The sequence below is a fragment of the Oryzias melastigma genome, linkage group LG6 (assembly GCF_002922805.2).
Source record: "Oryzias melastigma strain HK-1 linkage group LG6, ASM292280v2, whole genome shotgun sequence".
Lineage (NCBI taxonomy): Eukaryota > Metazoa > Chordata > Actinopteri > Beloniformes > Adrianichthyidae > Oryzias > Oryzias melastigma.
The window spans coordinates 6767733-6793439 of record NC_050517.1 but is presented as its reverse complement, the minus strand read 5'-3'; the positions used below and the strand labels follow the sequence as shown (position 1 = coordinate 6793439).

At 38.9% G+C, this 25707-nt stretch overlaps 2 protein-coding genes and 1 long non-coding RNA gene across 10 annotated transcripts in view; 2 read left to right on the top strand and 1 right to left on the bottom strand.

Moving 5' to 3' along the window:
• The window catches only part of LOC112139210 (capping actin protein of muscle Z-line subunit alpha 2), a 27698-nt gene extending 5791 nt beyond the window's left edge, over positions 1–21907 (top strand). The window contains exons 2-10 of the mRNA XM_024261940.2: positions 8244–8307; positions 12893–12944; positions 14174–14237; positions 16648–16854; positions 17015–17094; positions 18921–18999; positions 19117–19188; positions 19271–19333; positions 20868–21907. Coding sequence (XP_024117708.1) covers positions 8244–8307; positions 12893–12944; positions 14174–14237; positions 16648–16854; positions 17015–17094; positions 18921–18999; positions 19117–19188; positions 19271–19333; positions 20868–21008 — 822 coding nt within the window. The 3' untranslated portion in view covers positions 21009–21907. The remainder of the gene's footprint in view (positions 1–8243; positions 8308–12892; positions 12945–14173; positions 14238–16647; positions 16855–17014; positions 17095–18920; positions 19000–19116; positions 19189–19270; positions 19334–20867) is intronic.
• LOC112139212 lies at positions 21101–25692 on the bottom strand. The gene is made up of 4 exons (XR_002917948.2): positions 25547–25692; positions 24140–24270; positions 23800–24014; positions 21101–22345 (listed from the first exon to the last, which is right to left on the bottom strand). It is a non-coding gene; the product is annotated as an uncharacterized LOC112139212 (long non-coding RNA).
• Positions 23479–25707, top strand: part of LOC112139209 (suppressor of tumorigenicity 7 protein homolog) — a 43707-nt gene continuing 41478 nt past the window's right edge. For 7 of the 8 annotated variants that reach the window (XM_036212219.1, XM_024261939.2, XM_024261938.2 and 4 more), the window contains exon 1: positions 23479–23664. The gene's annotated coding sequence lies outside the window, so the exon portion shown is untranslated. Of the gene's footprint in view, positions 23665–25588 lie in introns of those variants that run through there. The other variant, XM_036212221.1, reaches the window with a different exon arrangement.

Sequence of the window (25707 nt, the reverse complement as noted above, 5' to 3'; positions counted from 1 at the left end):
AAACACTTCCAAACCTTTGACTCTCTGCTTTCTCACATATAACCAATATATTTATTTTCAGTCACCAACTTCACCCCTGATCTGTCAACCCTCTTCTCCAGATCTCTCACTCTCTGCCTTTCTCCATCCCTCAGACCCTTTCTACAATCCCAGATTTCACCTGCAAATCTCCACATGTCAGACCTATGTTCAACGTTGATTTGATCACACCTCCCATGTGTGCTCTCCCTCATCTGTTCCTCATAAATTCATCTCTATCTACTGGAATCGTTCCTCCAGTCTTTGAAACTGCAGCCATCACGCCAAAATTAAAAGCTGGTTCTAATCTAACAAACTTTAAGGCGCATTTTTTCCATCTCTGATCTGGTTATTCATTAAAAAAATAGCCAACCAATGTCAGTCCTATTTCACCCTGAACTGTTTCAATAACCCATTTCTGTTACGTTTTAATCCCAGTAAAACTATTGAAACTGCCTTCATTAAATCACCAATGATCTTGTCCTATAACATCCTAATATCCACCTCAATCACCAACACCCAACTCCATCCTTCAACTGAAGCCCCCCCTCACTTCCATGACTCACCAGTTGTCTCTCAGTAGTTACATCTTGGTTTTTCTATGAGTTTCTTAAACTTGGTGACAAAACAGAACTTTTCTCTCTTTATCCATAGTCACCCCCATCCAACATAAGAGTCCAGGTTCCATCTGGAAGTTATCGTTCATCTCTGTCCCTTTCTCACCCCATGCTGTCTCCATTCTGGTCCATAGTCTTCTTTTTCAGCTGTTGACTATTTCCGTTCACTTCTCTTTGTCCTTTACTACAAATCCATAAACAAACTTCAAGTGGTCCAGAACTCAGCCGCTCGGATAACCACAACCACCCCCTTATTTCACTGCACTACGCAGACACTACAGCAGCTCCAGTAGCTCCAGTAGCTGCTGGTCAAATTTAAAATAGACTACAAGCTCCCACTGTTCACCTTGAAAGCTATCCACAACCTTGGCACAACCTTCATACCTGTCCGGTCTCCTCTATATTGCTGAGCTTTTCTCCTTTCTTCTGTCCTAATCTGCCCTTCACTCAGCTGACCCCTTTACTCATGAACCAGAACATTTAATCAATTATTTATTTTGGTTATTGTCCCAGCTCAAAGACACCTGTCTTTAATAGCAGCCTTTATAAAGTCCCTGTTGTTGACAATCATCTGATGTGTTTGAGCAGAGTGGCATAGAAAACATGCAGGACAGTGTGCCCTGAGGACCAGGGTTAGGAAACCCTGATGAAATAGTTGTAATGTGGTGTGTGCTTTTACACACATTAACCAAGAAGACTTTGTCTTTTTAAAGCCAGTGTTTTTAAGATAAAAAAACAACAGAACAATGACAGAAATGCTTATTTACACTTAAGATGCAAAACGAAAACTTTCCTTGATCTATTTTCCCTATTTTAGTTAAACATTGATAAATAAAACAACAGTCATTTTTTTAGGACAGAGAACAAATGTAATGGGTTCACTGGTCTCATCACATTTTTGTTTTTATGTAAAACCGAAAAATAAAACAAAATTCTGTTTGGTGAACATAACTTTTTTTTTTTTTTTAAAGAACCCTGGCCTTTTTAACATTAAATATGAGTTCTATGTCTTTAATAATATAGCGGAGGGATGCCATGGAAAAATGAGGCATCTATGATGAATTGCTTTTTTGTTGATATACCAGTATCTTGTTTAGCTCACAAGTAGACTCTTCACACACAGTGGGATTCTGTTTGAGGAGCCAGAATGAGTTTATTGTCCTGCTCACTGAACTTTCCACAAACTACAAGCACATTTTACTGCAGGGTTTGGCCCATGTCTTCATGACTGACTGACTGAATTTTTCATAAAAGGATAGTCTTTTTTTCATTTTTATTAGACCAGGGGCCTGTTTCTAGAAGCAGGTTTAACAAATTTAGAGTTCAAACCTGAACTCTGAGTTCACTGGCTCAAAGTTTGCAAATTTAGTTTTCGGTTTCAGAACAGCTAAAAAGAGTTGATTCAATCAACTCTGAGTCGTTGGACTGAGAATCAGGTGCGAGCGTCACAACCGTAAAAAGCCCTGACCAATGAAGCAAAGACATTAGGATTCACCATGGCAACGGGAAACACCTTTAGAGCGTCATACTTCATGGTGACAGAAATTGATGCGTTCCTACAAGCATATGCTGACTACAAGCACATTTTCCACAAAAACACAGCTGCAATGGCAAAACAGAGAGAGAAAATAGCTGCCAGAGTTAATGCATACGTCTGCATTTGAATCAGTTCAATTCAGGATAAGAACTAAATAATGTCATTGTCATTTTATCACTTGTTAAGGAATGGTTATTGGTCTGTGAATAATTTAACATGTAATCTCCGTAATTGCATGAATGACCAGTTTTCATAACCCCCCAACCCCACAAATATCACTGCACGCAAAAAAGAAACACTAACTGTATTTTATTTTAATACTCAAGAATTAAATAATATTCACTGAAAAGTTTTTTTTTTTTAGCATAGTAAAACATGTCCATTACCACGACGCGAACACTCAACCTCTGCAATCGAAGCTGAGCTAGTCATATTATTGATCTTCTATGATTTGAGAAGCAAAAACAGTAAAAGGAAACATTTGAACATATCTCTGTCTGTGACAAATTGACTGTCAATTAGGTAAAACATTTTGATTTTTTCTTAGAATAAGGATAATTCTCATCAGACCAGGACGGCAGACTCCAATCCTTTAAAAGCAGATACCAAACATTGGAGCTCTGCATCTCTAAAAATAATACATTTTTTTTTTGTAATGCATATTTAATTTAACTAAAAGGGTAAAAATGAAGCCGAGATCTATGTGGGTATGGCCTGAACGACAAGTAAATATGAGTTAAAAAGAATAAAATATACTTTGTTTAATTATGTAAATGTAATTATAATTTGTGTTAAAAACAATATATGGGGCAAAATAACTGCTTTAATAATCAAATGAACAACAACAACAACCAAGATGTTTTGGATTATTTTTAACCACAATCTTCTATATCAATGTTTATGCTTTTGCTTCTTTCACCAAAAAATATTTTTTTCAGTGAATATAGTTTTTCATCTATCGTGTTCCAAAAAAAACAGAAAAAAACTGAGCTGCTGAAGTTTCTTCACATTCTACTGTTGTTCTGTCACCTCAGAACAGAAAACATTAATGCTGAACGATAGAATTACATTAAAAGAGACTTAGACATTGGCCTTATATTATAAAAAATCATTGAGTTGTTTTCCTTAAGATTACATAATTGTCAGAAATATTTTTAATTCCTTGGACAGGGTTTTTTTCTGTAAAGTCTTTGCTCTGTCTTGAAAATTGTTAGAGAAAATGCTTTGAACCCCCCAAAGTTACGGGAAAGTACTCTGCAAATTGATAATATAAAAGTTGAATGTTTATTATGTACCGTATTGTGTAAATTGTAAAGTTATTGTTCCCCTAATTGTGTATAGTGTAAATTTCATAACAGTCAAAAGCCTCTTTCATATAACGGGCCAGTCACTCCATTATAGCGACACAGTGGTGGTTTTTTTTGGTTCCTGTCTCTCACTAGTGGTTAATATATGCACACCACCAAAGGGTGTTAAAACTTAACTCTTCCTTGTCTCTTATACCGGTGTTACTTTATTGCGTTTTTTCTTCTGAAAGAGAACAAATGTAGTAAGAAATAATTTTGTTTTTGCATTTCTGAGTATTTCTCCTTTTAAATCTGTCAATCAAACTGTCCTGGACAGACTCTGTTTGAATGAATGATCTTCTTTCCATCAACAGCTCTGCTGCACATGCACTAAACCCTCATCTGTTCCTAGTGTCTAGTTCAGGTTCTGGAGAAGAGAAGATGGTATCTTCACATTGACTGCAGTCAAATGAGCCGCCGTTCACATTTCTGTGGTCAAATCAGCATCACTGGATTTTTGGTGTGAGTTTCATCCAATACTTACGGTAGCAGGACTGAGAACGCTGGAAAATCTCCACCAGACTCCACGGAGCTTCTTGATGTGACCACGGAAATGTGAACGGCGGCTCATTTGACCGCAGTTGGAAAGGATTGTAAATCAATGAAAGAGCATTTTGATGTTAGCTTTGATTATTTTATCAAGAACTCTGAGAAACCAATGATTGAATGTATTGATCACAGTCAATAAACATTGGAGAATTAGCTAAAAGAGTCTTTGGTGAACTGGAAGGAGAAAGAATCAGGATTTTGGAGGAAGTTCTGTCCATGAAGATCTTCACTTCCTCGTCCAGCTGACATCCGGATCAGAACCATACGGCTGGACATTACCCAGATTGATGGATGTTTTTATGGAGCAGTGGTGAAGATTTATGCTAGTGAGACCCAGAGCTGCCATAATCAGACATTTAAGTTGGGGATTTTCTTCAAAAACTTCAAAATCATAATTAAAACACTACTGGGAATGTTTTTTTTTTTTTTTAATAAAAAGTTGTTATAAATACTTCAAAGGATTCAGAGATTGTTTACAGCTGTTGCTGTGATGGAGTCTTGCATTCTTAGGAGTTATCACTCTTTCTCACAGGTTCATATGTTTTTTTTTCCCCATTGATGAGGAACATCTTCATTTAAAAATGTCTTTTTCTGTTTCATCTTTACCCATTATTCACATATGCTACATCAGGGGTCTGCAAGCTGAGGCTAAAAAGCCACATGTGGTTCTTTTATTCCTCACTGTGGCTCTTTGGTTTTGAAGAAAAAGGTAAAGATTTTAATAGAAATGGTGTATTGTTTTGGTTTATTTGTTTTAGTCAACTAATTTGGGTCATTTTTGCCTATATTTTCTATGTAGATATTTGAACTGGATTCTAGATCTTTGTTTATATTCCATACTTAAATGAAAATAAAAGAAGAATAAAGACGTGTTGGAGTCTTAATATTGAAAATGTGGTGTTTGACTTCTTTAAGTAAATCTGTTCCAACAGAAGGATTTATTTTTACACAGGGAGGATTTTATTTTGAACGAGACTTGTATGTGAGCTTAAAAAAATAAAGTTAAATATAGAAAAATAGGACACTGTTGTAATTTATTATAACTATTTAAAGTTGTAAATAAAAGGTTTAATGATCGCAAAATTACAAATAAAGTGTATTTTTCTAAATGGTGAAGTGGGACTTGGTGGCTCTCACTGGTTTATGGTTAGTTAGAAACAAACCTTTTTGCATTAAGGGTTGCAGACCCTTGTGCTAGATGATCTGAAATAGTTATGGGTGACAAACGTACAAGCAAACAAAACAGAAGTCAGAAAGAGTGACCTCTTTTGTACATGACTATACTTCCCCTTATCTTCAACACTGCTGATTGTTATCCATCTTCTAGTTGCTTCACATTCATTTTTGTGCATCTTTGATCTTGCTTTGATCTTGTTATGCATGAAGCATTGCACCCTTCCCCCCAGTTGTCAGCCTTTGTCTGCTGTATCATTTTAAGGAGTCTTTTTCCAGACAAAATTGTATTTTTTGTCTGGATTTTTGGTATGGATGTCTGTCAAAAGGTGAGGATTAATACAACATGAGATGGAATATACAGTGAATAAGGACCAGCTGGTGTCTAGGAGCTTAAAGACGGGAATCTTACACTACAGGGGTGCTTATGTCTCTCACAGTGAGTGTATTTACCTGTGGTTTTAGGGCTACAAATATTCAGGAAATGTCCCGGCTCTCTTGGTAACTTGTGGTTTCACCTTCAAAGCTTCATTCTAAAAGAGTTGAGCAACATGGTGCTGAAAAGGGGACTGGAAAAATGACGTCAAAACGGTTTTTATTAGAAGGGTCTGGTGGAACCTTAGAATCATTAAGCATTATTGCCCAGAGACTCGTTTTCTGGTGTGACTGCAGAAAGACTTCTGGACTGTGACTTTTTGCATTATCAAATTAAAATGAAGGGCAAATTCCTTTTACATTGTAGCCTTCTCTTTTTTAAGCTAAACCAGTGATATTGAAATGTTTGCCACGGCTTTGTTTATTTGAGTAATTGCTAAATTTATATAAGAAATGTCAGATGAAAATAATGCCAAAATGATAGCTAAAAAGAATAAAGTCAGAGCAATGTTCATCTTAGAAACACTTCGACAAATGGAGAAAAACAATCCAGGAAATTATAGTTTCATTTTTAAAGAATTCATTTGTATTATGGTGTAGAAAATAGTCAATGACAAAAGTTCATCTAATACGTTGTAGTGTAACCCTGGTTGGTAATGTCAAAGACTTTCTGTTGGTCTTCAGCACTGTGGATGCTATTTTGCTCCATTCTCCCGTACAGATCTCCTCTAAACTTGTGATGTTTTGGGGCTGTTGCTGGGCAACAGACTTTCAACCCCCTCCACAGAATCTCTTTTGGATTGAGGTCCAGAGACGGCCCACAACTCTACAGAACTTTGAAAGGCTTTTTACATAGCCACTCCTTTATTGTTTGGGATCTTTGTCATGTGGAAAGACCCTGACACATCAGCAAATTAAAAAAAAAAAAAAATCCCACAATGTGATTTCCCTGATTTTTTTTTTTACATTTGTGTGTTTATGATAAGCATTAAAGACCACACTCAGATTTTAAAGTGACACAACTTGCAGAATCTGTGGCTGCCAAATACTGTATTGCTCCATTGTTATGTCTCGTTGGATCACAGCATTTCAATGTACAGTGGCAATATTCAACCCTGATAAAAGTTTTTCAGATCTCCAAAAGTGCCTTCTGTCCTCTTAAGTAAAGTAGCAGTAACCTATAGCTGCTTACAACACTGTACTGTATGACACTGTACCCGGCCTGCTGGGCTACTCTATCCGGCCTTCCCGATCATTTTATTTTATTGTTACTAATGGCCCAATATTATTTTGCACTTATTTCTAACTTGCAGAGAGTAAAATGTTAAAATATCCAAGGTTAAAGTTGATTTATTCTGAAATAATATTCCTGCTTGTTTTTATTCATAGGTTTGTTAAAAAGCTATGTTTTTAAAGTTTTAAAAATTTAGTTTTAGTGTGTTCAATAAATGTTTTATCCTGTTTGGGCGGTGACCTAATGTGGGTTTCGATTTTGGCCACCAGTGTGATTGAGTTTGACACCCCTGCTCTAAAGGTTTTTTTCATCCGTTCAAGAAAGGGTTCTGTTATGTCATCACAGGTGATATTAGTCAAGCTCTTCGGTTGCCTTTTGCATGTATTTACTCTGGTTTGGTGTTTATCATTGGTTTGACTCAATAAAATTTCCATAGTAACCCCCTTCTTCTTTGTAGCAAACCCAAGGTTCTCCATAGTCGTTTTAATTAGTTTAATGACAGGTGCGTTAAATAAGTTTCATTTATTTTGTAATCTAGTAAGATGGGTCAAATACTAATGAACTGCAGTAAAATAATGTTATGTTAGGTATTTAATATAGTTTAAACTTTATTTTTAAGGTGTTTCTGAGCATTGCTCATTACCATAATCAATCTACAGCTCTTTAGGAGCAGTTGTATAAACACAGACTGCTAATAAGGACCCAAGAGACACTCTTTCCCTCAGAACCACACATGCTTCCCTAAACCTCCATCTGACACCAGGATGACACAAGCTGAGCCGCCCTGTCAGTGTCAGAAAGACCTGCAGGTAGGGCATGGAGTGTGTTCTATCCTCCTCAGCACATTTTTATCTCCATATATGGTTGTAAACGGAGTTGGGGGGGAGGGCTTGTTTCTTACTGTCGGTGGAACACGTGACTTGAAAACAGGAAGCAGTAGGGTGACTTAGAGAAGTAAAGAAGAGTAAAAATGACTGTACATTTATGTTTCAGGCCAACACAAGACACCTCTAAAATATTAGACACAGCCATATCCTTCCCTCTGTCAGCAGCACTGCACAAATAAATGTAGTACACCTGATGAAAGCTTCATGTCTTTGATTGTTAAAAAAAAAAAGCTTTGCTTTAAATTTGATACAAATCTGAGTGTTTAGTTTCTAGTCTTGAAGTTGAGTCACAGCGTCTGGACTTGGTCTTCTTTCTTGAAGCCTTTCACTGCTCATCCAAGTGCCATCATCAGTCTCAGTTGGTTTCTATAAATTAGAATATTCTCGTATGGTATAATTTATTTCACCTTATTACGCAAGTCATTATTTATGAGTGTATTGTATACATTAGTGTTTATTTTCTTTCCTATAGTAGTGTCTAAACTTTTTTTTTTTTTTTTTTTTTAGGTACGCATAGCAGCTAACTTTGTCATCCATGCTCCGCCAGGCGAGTTCAACGAAGTTTTCAATGGTGAGTTCTCTAACTACTACTTCTAAACCTGATGAGTACATGTAAAGTAAATGGTTTATTATTTTACATTTTCCACACTAAGAAAATACATAGACAGCACACATGAGATGTTTATATTTGGTTGATTTAGAAAAATATAAAGCAGTCAGTTATATTTGAATTGAGATTTGATGTTAACAACTAACACGATTAATTACATAAATGAGCCATCATTTAATGTAACTAAAAATAATTCTTAAAGGGCTATTTTAAGCCTCCAGAGTAAACTATATCCATATATATGATAATATGTTACTTTTGACACACTTTATTTTTTTTATATGAACCATGAGTTATTTTTTGTGAGTTCCTTTTCCTATCTGGAAGTAAGGCGACTCAATCTCTGAGGCTCCGCTTTTAGCTCCTTGTGGATGCTGCCCATTTCATCCCGTCATTCTAGAGCCGGTGTGTGTTAGCCATAGATTGTATAAGTAAGAACTGGACTGAGCAACCCCTCCCCTCTCATGTCCCAAATAGGAAATACCTACAGGTTGCAAGAAGGCCAAAGTACTGTAGACTTCAACCAGACCCTCCAGGATTTTGCGATGTTGCGGTCGCAACTATTAATGCAAATTCAAGCAAAACCCACAGTTTGTTTTAAATCTGGAACTTTTTACTTTAACTGCAACTTTGAACAATCTCCCGTGACAACAGTCATGGATGACAATGCAGCCTGGTGACGGTTTCCCTTCTGACTCCTTACCGGGAGCTGTGCTCTTTTTTTAATTATTCTCTCTTTAGTCTTTTCTGACTTTTGTCTCTTCAAGACGCACGTAAACTGTCATCCCGCCATGTGCGCACTCGCACATGGCGGGATGAAGGTAGGGGGGCGCTAAGTGTGATCGCTTATGCGACGGGGTGGGGGTGCACTGACCGTGATCGTGGGCGCGCACACAGCAGGGCGGAGGGTTTCGCTGAGTGGGTAGAGAGTGGTCTGTCATGTTGTTATGAGAGAAAGACAGAGAGACTCTGGAAATTGATAATAAAAAGAATTTAGAATCAGCAGGAAAATAATTCCATATAGATCAACCTCCACAAGAAACCTGTACAGACGCCTGAGAGAATCTTCTCCAAACAGAGCTGATCATTACAGACAGAAAAAACTCCTAAAAATCTTGGTCTTCCTCTACAACAACCATTGACTCACCAGTGTTGCTTTTGAACCAGATAAAGAGCAAGATTCTGTGGGGAAGATGGAGATCTGAGGCTTAATCTGCTTATGCTGTTGTTGGCTTTTTTTAAGTTTATATTTTTTCCCTGAAAATTTTCATTTTATTCTGAAGTATGATCAAATCAATGCACAAATATTTGGGTTATTGTGAGCTGGGAGTACCAGAGGTTCATTTTGGGTTTGCCCCTTCTATTCAAGTTAAATGAAAGCACAACACCATACTTAATGGTGATGGTGAAGTATTTTCCTAGTGCATGTGTCACAAGAAAAAGAGTTGGAAAATGAGAATGTGAAGTTTATTTCATAATTAAATTTTTTTAGGTGCTTTTCAATATATATATTAAAAAACATTGCAACTTTTGTTGCAACTTTTTGCAAAAGCTGCCGCAACATCAGGTGTTTTAGGCTGCAACGATCATAAAAATCTGCCGCAAAATCCTGGAGGGTCTGTTCAATTGAGAAATTGACAGTTATTTATCAGTCATTTTATATTTCAGAATAATCATTCTTTCTCTAATAAATTCTTCTTAACATCTTCTTTCTAATTATAATTTTTTTTAAAGATATTTTTTCTTTATTGCCAGTTATTCAAGTTATAAATTGACCAATCAGATGCCTCAGTAAAAGCATGTGGTGCCCGCTGGCCCCGCCTCGACCGTTTGATTGACAGATTTCCCGTAGCTGCTTTCATAGGGAGGGGTGTAGACTTCAAGCAAGCTGTAACAAGCTCACTCGTGATTGGAGACAGAAGTTCCTCTAAAAACGTGACAGACCGACTCGGACTGATCGCTTTCGAAGGGTTTGAATCGTTTGAAATATGGCGGTAGACGTATCAGGAAGTGACGGTGAAGGCTCTGGCCTGGTTTTGCGGGGGCTGGAGGTAATGCATTTCCTATGGGGACATCAGCACTTGTTATGTGGAGTTCTCATTAACGGTCTATGGTGGGGGCCCAGTCATTCTCGTGGATTGGAACGGGCTGGTGCTCAGCGCACAGTTTTAGAGGAATGCTCAGACGTGCATGAATAGAGCAAAATACCACTTAGGGGGTGTTTTTTCTAGGAAATTAACATTATAACACACTTAAAACCTCAACGTTGATTTTGTATGATATAAGTCCTTCAAGTGTTGACTTAGTTTAATTTGTTTACTAAGACAAAAGCAAGAAAAAGTGCCTCATTTAAAACATTACTTTGTGTAACATTGTTCAAACATGTTGAAAGCAGCAAACATCAAACTGTGACTAATATATGGAATGCAACATTACACAGTGAAGTCCACTTACTAAAACTAAACTATTTCATAGTTTAAACTTATGTTAGAATTGGACTGAATTTCGATTCAAAATGTGAAATAAAGTATATCTTCTGATCTTGGAAATAAACCACAGAGATGGTTCATTAGTGAGCGTTGACTGTCTTTAAACTCACAACTTGTGCTGATGTGGAAAAAAAGGCACAATCAGGTTCTGTCTGCTCCCTCCCTGCATGATCCATACAGACACTCTAGGGGGCGATAGTGTATCATCTCACCTCTCTGTCTGTTCATAAAGAGCTACACAGTTTTTTTTTTTTTGTATTAACTTTATTGAGAAAGAGACAATGCATATCAATGAACATTAAAACAAATGTAAATATGCCAGATTATAGCCTCAGGCTAATTTCCATCTGGAGTCCTTTGGCAGGTTGATGTTAAAAGAAAACAGTTTAAGAGATATACAGTACACAGTATGCAAAATAAGAGAAATAAAATACAGAATAAAATTTGACGAGATATACCATTTTTAAAATCAGAGCTTGCTTTGTAATCACATTTTCTTATTTCAGGTCATTTGTAATTTGACATTTTAGACTCCAAATGCCACAGTTTCAGCTCTTTTTTAAAAAATGACAACATTTTCACTTTCTCTTATTATCGGTATTCTGTTCCAGTAGGTTGAGCCCTGGAATGACACTAAAGAGGTTCGTCTAAATGGGACCTCACAGTGACCTCTAACAACAGCCCGAGCTCCTCTGGAGGAGCCTCTGAATGATTTGTGCTTAGTGAATTCATTCAGTGGTGGGGGGGCTGAACCATGTAGTACTTAATAGACAAGACAGGCTGATTTGAAATGCTTAAGATTTTCAAAGCTCAGGAGTTTGAATTTTTGGAGAGTGTGACAGTGTTGGTAAAAACGAGGTTTCTCTTTTGCAGCAGGATTCCAGAGTTCTAAGAACAGTGGAACCAGCTATTGACCAAGTGGTGATGCAATAATTTATGTGGGATAAGATCAAAGAGTGTAAATATTTGTGTTACATTGTTCAAACGCTGCTTCATCTGTCAACGATGCTCTGATGTGTTTAAAATTATTCAAATTAAAATGGATAGTTATTATAATGGTTTTATCATGCTTTTTAAAAGAAAGTTTTGAGCTCGGAACCAAAGGGATCTAACGTTCAAGCATCAGAAGCAGAAGAAATAAACAGCAACTGGACAGCACTATTATTACTATCACTATCATTTCATAACCACATCAATAACGTTACCCGAGCTGCCTATTTCCACCTGCGCAACATAAATCGTCTCCGCCCCTCTCTTACGGTCCACTCCGCTTCGATTTTGGTTCACAGTTTAGTCACCTCCCGCCTCGATTATTGTAATTCCCTCCTCTATGGTCTCCCTAACAAAACCCTCAAAAAATTACAACTGGTCCAGAATTCAGCTGCCCGTATAATCTCTAGGACTTCAGCCTATGACCACATCACCCCTGTCCTCCACCAATTGCACTGGCTCCCAATTACATCCAGAATTCAGTTCAAACTCCTCCTTCTGACCTTTAAAGCCCTCCATAATCTGGCACCTCCTTACCTCTCTGATCTCCTCCAAATGTACTCCCCCTGTCGTTCTCTCCGGTCATCTTCTTCTCTCCAGCTCTCCGTACCTCCTGCGCGCATGGTCACTATGGGGAGCCGAGCCTTCAGTCGGTCGGCTCCCAAACTCTGGAACTCTCTCCCACCTGAACTCCGCAATATTGTCTCCCTACCAATTTTCAAATCCCATCTAAAAACTCACCTGTTTAAATCTGCCTTCTCACTTCGATTTTCTGTGTATTCTTGCTGACTTATTTATTTTTTCTATATAATTTTATTGTGCTCTGTTTTTATGTCTATTTATTCTGTTTTATCATGTACAGTGTCCTTGGGTGACATGAAAGGCGCTTTAAATAAAATGTATTATTATTATTATTATTATCGTCATCATATTTTGTGTGTGGTGTATGTGTGTGTAGGTCATGGGGAATCTTCTAAAGAGTTGTAACCCATATGTTCATACGTGTTAATGCAGCTCCATTTGATGTTCTTTTGTTTTCTTCATCCTTCTTTCATGTTCCTCCTCAGATGTGCGATTGCTGCTCAACAACGACAATCTTCTCAGGGAGGGTGCAGCTCAGTAAGTCTAACCTGCCTTTGTACGAGCAAGTCTATTGTATTTTAATAAGTAAATCCTACATACATGCATCTGAGGTCAGTACACAGCAGCATTGGTAAATGTTTGGGAGGTACAGAAGCTCAAGTGTAGCTGATGGGGAATCAGACAGTGTTTCTAAAGAGGAACCTCAGTCATTAAAGGTTCACATGCTGTAGTTATCATGTCAAACAACAAAGTTATTTTAATGTTTCAACAAATGTGTGCTTTGAGTGAGTCTATGAGTGATTATGTAAGTAAGTACATGTTTATTTCTACAGCACCTTTTGCAGATAAAAATCACAGTGCTTCACAAAGAAGACAAGATGAGGATAATACTGTTTTGTAACTTTTTAAAATCATGCTTAAAAGATTAGTTTTGTGCATTTTGTTGGTCATCACTTTATAACAAATCAATATTTTCTCTTGCAGACAAAAATATAAACTGTGCTAGCTTTCTTTGTATGTTGTGGTTAGCAGCAGCTTTCCAAAAAATCTAACTTTGGGCACTATGAACCACCACAAGATTTTGTTTTAATTTAAAGCAATGCTGTGTCAATTATCATCACTTAAGCCTCGTTTCCACTGAGCTGTACGGTACATTAAAATGGACCTATCTGGCAGGACCAAACCATACCATTTATTTGGGCTCCCGTTGGCTGTAGGTCCATAGAAATATGGAACAGACCGGTTAGTTCTGAGCTACTGTTGAAACCAGTTGACTTGGAGGATGGTCATTAATTTATGACGAAAGAAAAGCAAATCTACTCCTCTTCACCGCCCGCAATCTTCTCTCAAACAACATTTAATACTTTGAATATTATATATATTTGAATATAATATATTTCCTAGGCCAATCTAAACCAGACTGGACCGCTCGGTGGAAACAAGGAAACATTAGTGTCTACCTTGGACCGGTCCAGATCCAGACTCACTGATGCTCTGATGACCAGAACTGCTTTGTCTTACTGATCAACAGATGTTCTGTTTTTGTTATTTGGTCAAAATTAATAATCATTGTTAATATTCTTCATTCATGTAAATACCAAAACTAGAAAAACTGGCTCATATGTTGCATTTATTCAGTGTAACTGATTAGTTTGGTAGTGAGTTTGTTATCCAAGTGAAAAACCTCCAACTCCAGGTTACAAACTGCATTAAAGCCAATTGAGTCACTGAAAGCATTTGTAGTAACTTTGTGTTTGTGTCTGCAGTGCGTTTGCACAATACAACTTGGACCAGTTCACCCCCGTGAAAATCGAGGGTTATGAAGAACAGGTGAGTCTGCTACCTTACCAGTCACATCATGGGTCTGAAAGAGCTCATTTCTACCCAACATATTCAGTTTGTCCGTCTCTATTCATGTTGTGTTGATGAAAGAATGATTGATAAAAAGTAGGACATGATCGTCATTATAAATGTTTCAGTGTTCGGTGAAAGCTTGCCATTGACTGCAGATTGTCTTAACATCACAAAATGTATATTTAAATGTAAAAAAACTCTACAAAAATACATGTTTCTAGATCTATGTATTCCTATTTGGGGTCAAGGGGTTGCTGTAACCTATCCAGCTGCTGTTGAGCTGAGGCAGTGGAGAGTTTACATTTAAACAAAACTTCTCTTTATTAAAGCTAATCAAAGTCTTTTATGAACTTTGTAGTGGTGTAAAATTGTTTTTTAACAAATTTCCCATTCAGACGTGGAAATTCAGATAAGTAGATTAGCTGTGAATGTAAATCAGATTCATTGAACTTTATCTACAAATATATTGGATCTTTCTTCCTTTTTTTTGTTACTGTAAAAGAAAAAAAAACTGCCTAAAAACTGTTTTGTTGTCAACTTTTAATTGATTTACTGGGAAATTTTCTGCCATATCAGCATAAATGTGAATTATGGCATGTGTGGAAAGTAATAAGCCCCCGATTCTTTTAGGTGACTCAAATATGATGGTTTGCTAATTTCTTAGCACATCATTGTTTAAAGGGTTAGTAATGGGGTTGTAGGTCATTTTCGGTGTTAACTGTATTTCGCCTTATATTTACCATTTCCAAATGTTTTGGCGTGTTTTGAGCAAGAAATATTGAAATAAAACGGCATTTTTGAGGCTAAATTTGGCAAACCTGTCTCTTCCGGGTCAAAAGCTCCGTTTTGGTCACGTGGTGCGCGTGACGTAACCAGGGTAAACATAGCAAGATGGCTTCTCCTGTGCGTGTCGGAGCTAGCGATAGCGGCGATATTTCAAGGTCCACAATTCTGTCTTCAGACTCAGATTGTGGAAACATTTGTTCTGAAAGTGACGCTGATTCAGAGGCGCCGGGTGTTTGTGGTTTGAGGACTGTAAAGCCCTATCAATTAAAGTAAAGTAAGAGCTCACAATCTGGCAATGACACTGACAGTGACGCTGAGAATGCCCATGAAACTGAAAGCTGTCCGTTTATCAGAGCCATGCTCGAAGCTGGAAGACGTGGAGCATCTCGTGAAGCTTTATTTACAGATCGGAACCTTTTGGCGACTCTAAATCAAATCATCAATGACGCTGACTATCCGGGTCGGTAATGCAGAGTTTCATATGCAAAATAAAGAGCTTAGAGACATGTTTGCAGGACCGTCCGCCACTTTATTATTTATTTATTTATTCATTCACTTATTTATTCACATACACAGAAAATTCCGAAAACGATTCCTCTTCAGATGAAAGCATCACACAGAAATGAATGAGATCTGATCTTTCACAGAGGAAGAAATGACTGGTGGACCGCTGTGAGTGTCAATGGTTTCATCAACGGATCTGCAGAGATCCTGCAAGCCACCATCAATGATTAATAAACTTAAGAAACTTCCAAACATTTGCAATGTTTTAAACATTCAGTTTACCTGTTGAAATCAGAAGCTTTTCACAGTTTAGTCGGTCTGGTTCTGCTCAGTGTTCATTCACAATAGGCTCATTTAGATTGTAAATCTCGTAAATTTACGACTTTAAAAATCATAATTTTAAATTTTTTTTTTTTGGTGGCCCTAATACTCCGTCGTACCATAACACCGACGATTATATAATTCAACTTTGCCGCAGCGCACACACATACATGTATCTGCAGACACTCTGGGTCCGCCTGCATTCTGCTGCTGGCGCTGTCTCACTCACATGACGTCAACGCGTCACGTGACCCAAATCGAGCCGTTTCTGAAGCAGGGCGAAATGCGAGTGTGATTTGTCGTTGATTTTGTCAAATTTTACAAAAACCTGCGTTTGTCAACGGTAATTATTTGTTATTTTTGATACATTTGAACATATGGAATATATCTGGATACTTATTTTAGCTTTGTCCCAGCCCATTACTAACCCTTTAAGCAGCTGTAAAAGTTAACAATCATCAAAATCCTTTGTAGTCATTAGATGAAGGGATTACATTGCTGATGCTGTGTCCTGGGCAGGAAAAATAGAAAATACAATTTTTTTACTTCTAGATTTGTCTTTGTGCTGGAGAGCTACTGTGAAGTAGGCTATTGTGTGGATGTGTGGCAGCATTAGTCACTGTTGCAGTATCTTGTGCAAAGATGTCATCATGTCCCTCTGTTGCTGTGCCTGAAGTTCCCCAGTCTGACACCCAGCAGGCTGAGCCCAGGGTGGAGTGGAAACACGGTCCTGCTTGTTTATCGCTTTCATCTCCTTCACCGCTCTGCACGTTAGGTCTTAATCACAGAGCATGGCGACCTGGGGAACGGACGGGTGCTGGATCCCAAGAACAAGATCTCTTTCAAGTTCGACCACCTGAGAAAAGAGGCCAGCGACCCGAGACCCCACGATGTGGACAGCTCCATGGAGGGCTGGAGGAGTGCGGTGGACTCGTCTGTGAGGGCCTATGTCAAGGAGCACTACCCCAGTGGAGTGTGCACTGTACGTTCACCCGACTTTGATTAAAACTACATGAACATCAATGCAGAAATACACAGAGAGCAGATTCAGAACCAGAACTTGAACCACTAACCTGTTAGTGCAGCAGAATTTAAAATATTAACAAGCTGTATGGAAATCTAAACTTTTTCTTTTCCTTCAGATTTACGGGAAAACCATCGATGGGCATCAAACCATCATCGTGTGCATCGAGTGCCATCAGTTTCAACCCAAAAACTTCTGGTGCGTCTCAGATCTTAGAATCTGAACAACTTCTCTCTTTCTTCTATTCTTGGTTTAAAACATCTGTAAATGAGAACCGGACAGAGTGACCCCTCCACCCTGACGCTCCAAACAGGACGTAGTTGCTGGCTCCAAGAATCCAAAACCCCATAGACTCCTATGGAGAGATAAACAGCTATTACTTTATCATTCTATAACCAGAACATGTTCTGGATAATCTTCATTTTTAGTTCATTTTTTTTATAATCAGATGCCTCCGTAAAATCAGGTGGTCTCTCGTTGAACGTTTGACAGATTCTCCCAAGTCAGCTTTCATTGGTAGGGGGTATGGACTTCCAACAAGTGGTTTCCATAGAAACAATGACTCAGACAAAAACTGACTGCTTCATCTACTTCATCTGGCTCCAACGTTCAGATCGCAAACAAATTATGACTAACTTGACTTCATCTGGTTGGAGCCAAAAGTAAAGAATTTTCTATGGCTGACGTCACACTCACTCAGTCCAGTTCTCATATACAGTCAGTGATTGGAGGGCCTGTCTTGAACTGTGCTTTGGTGCAGAGTGAGCATGTGCAGGTGTTCCTGAGCTGCTGCTGATCAGGTTAATCTAATTGGATAATAACGGCACCAATCCTCTTTACTGCTGGGTCTTAAGGTGCTTAGAAAGCTGTTAGTGTGATGATCCCGTCAAATAACATGCGACTATTACCAGTCTCTGCCCATTCCTCATATGAACAGCCTGCAGAGACTGAACAGAGTAATAACGCGTTCTTTTGTTTGTATATTTATTCATAAACAGGATTTCATTTGAAATGCTCTGTACTTCTGTCAAAACGTTAAGACTATCCTTCATTTATGCTAAGATTGAAATTGGTTTAATTCAGTTACATGTTTAACCCAGAGTAGATGTCACGGGTAACACCGAAATAACACAATCTTTAAGGTACAGTATCGTGATCAACGTGAGTCAACTGATTCTGACATGGAGAAAGGTGGCTATCGCTGATCCACAATCTTTTTAAAGATAGTAGAGTGTAGTAAGATCTTAGCCAGGGATGATGTATTGTTTGCTCTGAAATGCAGAATAATGCTAGATTTGAAGTTTATAAACTTAAACAAAGCTAAAAGAGCAGCGCTAATGTCCCCAGAAGTAAACAAATCCCCGTGTCAGTGAAAAACTGTGTAGAACATTTTTGGGTTTTGTAGTGAAATGATCCAAACAACAGTGATTTTTATTTTGTGTAGTACTGAACTTAACCAGAAGGTTGACAAAAAAGTTAAAATTGAGAAACACCATTTCCTTTTATCTAAATCTTTCTGTTGTTATCAGTTTTGTTGATTCTGATCTCCTGTTATAAATGAAGGTATAAATGATGGCGATTTAAGACATGATTTCATTTTCATACAGTAAAAAGTCACACACATAGCAGCAAACATTAAAAAGCCAGAATCATGGTTTGATTTGTGATTTATATTGAATCGCCACCAAAGTAACAATCCACAGCTCTACTACAGAAAAAAAACAGCTTTGTCTGATTGTTTTGCAAGTTTGAAATACAGAAATGTTTTCTTATCGTACTGAACTCTGCTCAAGATGAAACCCTGATAATGAAAAGTAAACATTTTGGCTTTGATAAGACTAACTTTGGAGAATATTTGATACATTTTTTTCCCGTTTTTGTCAACTGTACAACTGAGGCGCACATTTATAGTGGACTCGGTCTGAACTGTTCTAAAGATCTCTACACTGCAGCACATTTGTGGGAGTTGCTGTACCTTCTTGCACGTGGACTTACAGGCTGATTTAGTCTTTAAATCTACACAGGAACGGACGCTGGAGGTCAGAATGGAAGTTCACCATCTCCCCCTCCACCACCCAAGTGGCAGGAATCATGAAAATCCAGGTATTATTTCGGTGAAATACACAAAAAACAAACATTGTAGTGGAAATGGATTTATGTAGCGTTAAGCAGTTGTATTGAAGATGTTTGAAACCAGCAATTAAAATGTAATCGTTCCAGGTTCATTACTATGAGGATGGAAATGTGCAGCTGGTGAGCCACAAAGAGGTTCAGGAATCCATGTCGATCTCTGTGAGTACCACCGAGACGTTCTTCTTCTCAGCACTCTGCTGTCTGTGTTCTGATAAAGTTAAGCATGTTTTTCACCTGACAGAATGAGGCTTCAACTGCTAAAGAGTTTGTGAAGATCATGGAGGCTGCAGAGAACGATTATCAGGTATGAAGTCTGCTACAGGAGATGGAACATTCACTATCAAAAGCAGCTGAACGTCTACAGACAAGTTCTGCTCACACAGAAACCAGAGCAGACTGGAGATGGGTTTATCTGCAGGACATGTCCTGACTCTCACAGGCTTTGCTTTTATGTCTGATCTTCTTTTATCTGCCAAATTATCCAGTTCTCACTAGCTGATGATCTCAAGACAGTTCCTCAACGTGCCAGAAAAACACTGATGAACAAGTACAAAATATTTCAAAGCAGCAACGTCTTTTTTCTGACGTGGTCTCGCTCAGAGTGGACACAGATCCTTAAAATGTCTTAATTCTGATTGAACTAAAATGAGGTTTTACACAAAGAATTCCATTGTCTTAAATTCTAGTGAATGGGTCTTTTTCACGTCAACGCAATGTGACTTCCTGTTGCTAAATAACATTTCCAGGATGCGCTGTCATAAGGTCGTAACCAAACCCAAAATCAACTTTTTGGGCTGCTGACCACTATAAATGGAGCTTTAAAGTGCTGTCTGTTGGTCATTGCCAAATTATTGTCAAATTAAAATAAGCATATTTAATTCCTGAAAATATAGTCAAAACTGTCTGTGTGTTGCCCCCTACAGGTTAAAACGAGGTATTACAGTTGGATTTTGTGATTGGTCAGCTGGTGTAAGTCCCGGATGTTTCATGTTATCATGCTCTGCATTAGGGTTGCCATGATTAATCGAATAATCGACTGTTAAAATAGTCAACAACTAATTTAATAGTTGATTAGTTGTTACTTTATGTTGTATGGAGTCAAAGTGCAATAGTTGAACAAAGTTATGAGCATTCAGCACAAAAAAAACTTTTGTTTTATTTGAGTCCATGACACCAAATCTTTATCTTTATTTCAAATGGCGACTTCACTGGATTGAGTCCTGTTTTAATACTAGAAACTAATGAAAAGACAGAGGCTGCACGATTCATTCATTCATTATCCTCACCGCTTCTTCCCTTTCGGGGTCGCGGGGGTGCCGGAGCCTAACCCGGCTGCTGAAGGGCGAAGGCAGGGTTCACCCTGGAGAGGTCTCCAGTCTGTCTCAGGGCCTCAATCACACACCCAGTCACTCTCACATTCACACCTAGGGACAATTTAGAGTCACCAATTAACCTATGAAGCATGTTTTTGGACGGTGGGAGGAAGCCATAGTCAAACTTGAAGGGCCTTCATTTGGTGTTGGATGATGTAGTCATGGCTTCAGCAGGTTCCATTCTTGGGTCATCTTACATCCTGTTGACTCCTGTTGCTATGCCAACGGAGTACAAGCTTCTGTATGTTGTGACGTTAAAGATAATAGTGGTCTGAAGCGGAAACACGGAGTAGAACTTCACAATAAGATGAGATCTCCACAATAAAGGTCGTAGAAAGGCTCATTTTTCAGAGCAGGAGTTTCAAGCCTCTGAGTGCCGCTAGCTCTCCTGTGTTTTCTTTCAAGCTTTTATCAGAAGCTGTCATCTTCCTTCACCTCCATCCATCTGCTCTTCTCTCTCGTCAGACCGCCATCAACGAGAATTACCAGACCATGTCGGACACTACCTTCAAAGCCTTACGCCGCCAGCTTCCTGTGACTCGCACCAAGATCGACTGGAACAAGATCCTGAGCTACAAGATCGGCAAAGAGATGCAGAATGCTTAAACAGCGGAGAAGACAACAGACAAGCCCCGCCCCCGAGCCCCATCCCCTCCCAAACAATGTTGCATGACTGGATAGTTGTTTTGTCTTTGTACAAAAATTAGACAAAATGGGAGCAAAGAAGAGTTTGGTCTCTGAATGTGATGTCACATTACACATAGAATGACACAGACACCCCCCCCAGTGATTGGATTCATCAGCTACAGCTAAACTTAAGGAACATTGACAGACATAGGAAAGAGAGCAGACACTTGTATGCAAAAACACCCTGAAAAATCCAGTATCATGTGTGCAATATTTCTTGTGTCAGTGAGACCAGACCTCGACTTTGTCCCGATGAGAAACGGTTTTCATTTGAGATTTTTGAAACCAGTTATTTAAAAAAAGAGCGAAAAGCTCCACATCACTCCTGTTGTTCCATAGAGAGCCCTACAAGCAAAAGAGGGAAGCAGGTTTCGTCATCACTGACTCGTATCTTCGGCACAAGCAGCCACCACTGTCGGCCACACAACCTTCTTGTCCTTTCGTTTTGGTACTCCCCCTCATCTGTCCTGGATGTCAGATCTTCAGCTCTCAGTGCTCCTGGCTGAATTGCCTTTTTTTTGGTTTGACTCGCCTGAGCTCTCAGTGCAGAGTCCTGTGACCACATAACAAGCTTCATTAACAAGTCAGAAGTTGCTAAATGTGCATAATGTCCGATTTACAATAAAATCGAGAAGCATCACCGTTCTCCTCCAGTGCTTATTTTTATTAAAAACAGATCCTGACTGTATTATATAACAAGTCACATTGTAATATATATACATGTATGAAACATCCTGTCAGTTTGGTGATTTATTTCCATGAGATTAATTGTAATTCAGTCACAGTTATGTTGCATTAAATGACAAATTTTGTATCGACTGGCTCACTCCTAATTTCTGACAGCAGCTGAAATGAAGTCAGGCTGGAACTTCTCCCCAGAGGAAGGAGTAGCATGAATGAAAGGAAGGATGGAGAAGACTGGAGATGCCCACCCTTCAGTTCAGAGAAAGACCCAGAGTGGGAAGATGTTGAGGTTCTCTTTGGGAGTGACGAGGATAGATGGTGATGCAGATTATCTGGACACGCTGAGAGGAAGGGCAATGATGATGTTGGTAAAAGGATGCTGAGGTTGGAGCTACCAGGAGAGAGATGGAGATCAGAGGTGTCAAACTCCAGGCCTAAAGGGTTGCCCTCCTGTTGGTTTTCCAGAAATCCTGACTCATCTGATTACTTGGAGCAGGTGTGTTTGGCCAATAAGAAGCTCCAGTGGCCGGTTGGTTAGGAAAGTGGTCCTCAAAGTCTGGATTCTGATGCCCCTGGGGTGGACCAAAGTTCGTGGAGGAAGAAGAGGACATAAAGGTGATTGGCATGAAGAAGGATGCTTCACTGTAAATTCCTACTCCAATCATTTTTCAGTCTTTAGAACAGAAGACTCGAGGTCCAAATAACCAGACTATAAAAAACAAACAGAAATTCATACATAAAAGGTACAGTAATTATACATATAAAAATAGACAAATTGACATAAGAATCAAAGTAAAAACATATTACAAACTTAAAAACTGAAAGGCTTAAAAATGTGTCCATACCAGAACCTCCAGAGCGGAGACAGATATTTAAGAGTGCTGTGCTTTATATTGGTGAGGGATAAAATAACGTCATTCTCTGAGGCATTACGATAAAACCTTAAATAAAATGTCTTAAAAGAGCCTGGAGAGTGTGAATACCACTAGCAGCAAAGAACTCAGTAGCACCTCACCACCTTGGCCTTCTTAATAAAATCAATTATGGATATGCTGCCTTTTGACAAAATATATTAAAAAAAACAGTAATTTTCTAGGACGTAGTTTCTGCAGAGCGGAAGTAGTTGATTAGAAATTCACCTCTTAATTGTGGCGGTACTATTCACACAAAGTAAGCCTGCCCCCACTTCCCATCATCCATCTGTTTTCTCATTCTCCCACTAGCTTACAGCCCCTCACATCCCAACCTAATATTACAGTACAACAAAAACAGTGAGCTATCCATCCGTACCGTTTAGATCCAGATTCCAGCTCAGACATGGAAAACAAAGACGTTCATGGATCTATTTTTTGATGCATCAGAACGGAGCGGAGCAGGGAGCTTAGGACGTAGGTTCTACATCACAACTACAAACATTATCCAGCTGGATTATTTCATCTGCATGATTTGTATAAAGCAATCCTCAAAAATGCAAATTTCAGCTTAATTTTCTTTGCATATGTCCTTCATCATGAAAAAAATGACACAATAACATGTTAAAAACACAATTTTCATCAGTGGATCTTTCACTTTCATAAAGTCTAAAGTTTTATTTATAATATAACACCACATTAAGACTTTATATGTCAGAATTTAAAATATCTTCTAAGTTAAGCACATTTACTTATACTGTAAGACAGCTGACCCGCCTGATTCCTGCAGGCGTGCAGGTGAAACAGCGACCTCTACAGGTGAAGTAGCGACACCTGCAGGCGGCCGCGCGGCTCGGTGCGCGCGTGGCTAACTGTTAGCTCCGCGGCAGACACGTCCACAGTCCGGACACATGCTGAAGTTCAGCTGGAAGAAATGCCAACGAGGAACTTCACCCCCTTCCCCACATAACTGAACCACGGTACGTTCCGCCGCGTGCGCCTCTGAACGGCCCGCGCGCGCGCCGTCTCTACTTTAGCGGCTGCGTGTGAAGTTTCATGCTTTGCCGTCTGTGGTCACTTCATGTTAGCTGTTAGCTCGCGGAGTTAGTGGCTACCTCTTAGCGAGGCAGGTAAGCGCACGCGGAGCTCTGGTGTAGAACCGGCTCCGTGTCAGGACGGGTTCGGGTCTCTGGAGGTCATCTGAAGGAAACCGGGATCCGGATCCACGCGGTTGGTTCCGCTCCATCCCGGGGGGGTTCTGTCACTGCTGGGGTCCAGACCTGAGCGGCAGCAGCTGTGATGTCTGCTTTGTTCCTCTCACTTTCATCTCCTTCCCACCAGGATTCAGTCAAAACATCAACAAAGTTCCGATCAGAACATGAAAGAGTTTAAATTAATACAACTTTCATTTATATAAAAAAATATAAAAATATGTATTTATTTATTAAATTAAACCTGTAAAATCTCGACCAATCTTTAATGCTGTTTCAAGGAGAGCCTTCTGTTTCTCTCAAGTGCTGCAGCACGGCGGCAGAAGTGTCATGATTGGGCTCCTTGTTCTCACAGCAGCAGGAGCTGGACGTCCTCTGAGGATGAGAGGACAGGCATGCTTTCATCCTCCTGAATATTGGAGCCGAGGACAGGAATGAAGTGGAGCTGCTGCGCCTGTAAAAATGTTCTTTCTGAATCAGCTAACGTCCAGAATTTAGTAGAGCTGCCAGGATTAGTCGACTAATCAACGACTAATCGACTATTAAAATAGTCGACGACTAATTTAATAATCAATTAGTCATTACTTTATATTATATGGAGTCATAGAGTAGTAAAGTTGAAAGTTATCATGGCATTATGCTAGATTTTTGGACAATTTTGGCATTTTTTACGGTTTTTGGGGTGCTATTATGGAGTTTAGCGAATGTTTCAGCTACATGCTAGCTATTTTGACTAATTAGGATTTTCTTTCATTTTTTAGGGTATTTTAGAGTTTAGCTAAATATTTCAGTTACATTCTAGCTGTTTTGGCTAACTTAATCTTTTTTTTTTTTTTTTTTTTTTTTTTTTATGCCGTTTTGGAATTCAGCTAATATTTCAGCTACCTGCTAGCCCTTTTGCCAAATTTTTTATTTTTTCCAGTTTTTTTTAGGCTATATTGGAGTTTAGCTGATATTTCTGCTACATGCTAGCTATTTTGGCTAATTTAGTCTTTTTTTAGGCTAATTTGGCATTTAACTAATATGTTAGCTGGCATCAGCTTCAGCGTTTTTAGCTATCAATTTCAGCATCTTCAGCTATCAGCACTAGCATCTTCAGTAGCCAAATTCATCTTACAGCATTCACACTAGCATTATGGCAGATAATGCTAGTGTGAATGATCCCATTAGTCGACTAATTCGAAAAAAATAGTGGGTGATCAGTCGACTACTAAAATGATCTCTTGACGCAGCACTAGTATTTAGTCATAAATATGTAATCCTCCATCATACTTGCTTGTACTCATCATCATATTGGCACTAAAGACCCACCCGATGGAAATAGTGTTTTTAACACGTTATTTTAACATTTTTCTGATGATTGAGGACATCATGACATTAAGTTTACTTTTTTACTTTCAGAGACAGAAGAATCTGTTGAAATCCTTTTCGTATAATTTTAAATGTTGCCTTCGGCTGCTTTTATTTTTAAAACACTGTTAGTGATATTTTCAAAAAGCTTTATCATTTCTAGCTCATTTAGTTCTGCAGTGACGTTCCGTCAACTGCAGCTCAGCAGCAGGTTACCGTGGGATCCTTCTGGCGTAGCTGCACTTCCTCTTCTGTGTGAACAGAACGGTTAACTGCCGTTTCTGAGTTCCCCTTTACTCACCCTACGGTTGGGCTGGTGGGCTTTCCCCTGGAAACCTTTTTGTGGGTTCTCTCAACCACGTGTCTAAACTGGCCACTTCGTTTGAATCTCTTCACTCCTCTGAGATGGTTTGAGTCAAAGCAGAGCCAGACGTTCCTTCATCACGGGTTGGTTTTGTTTTT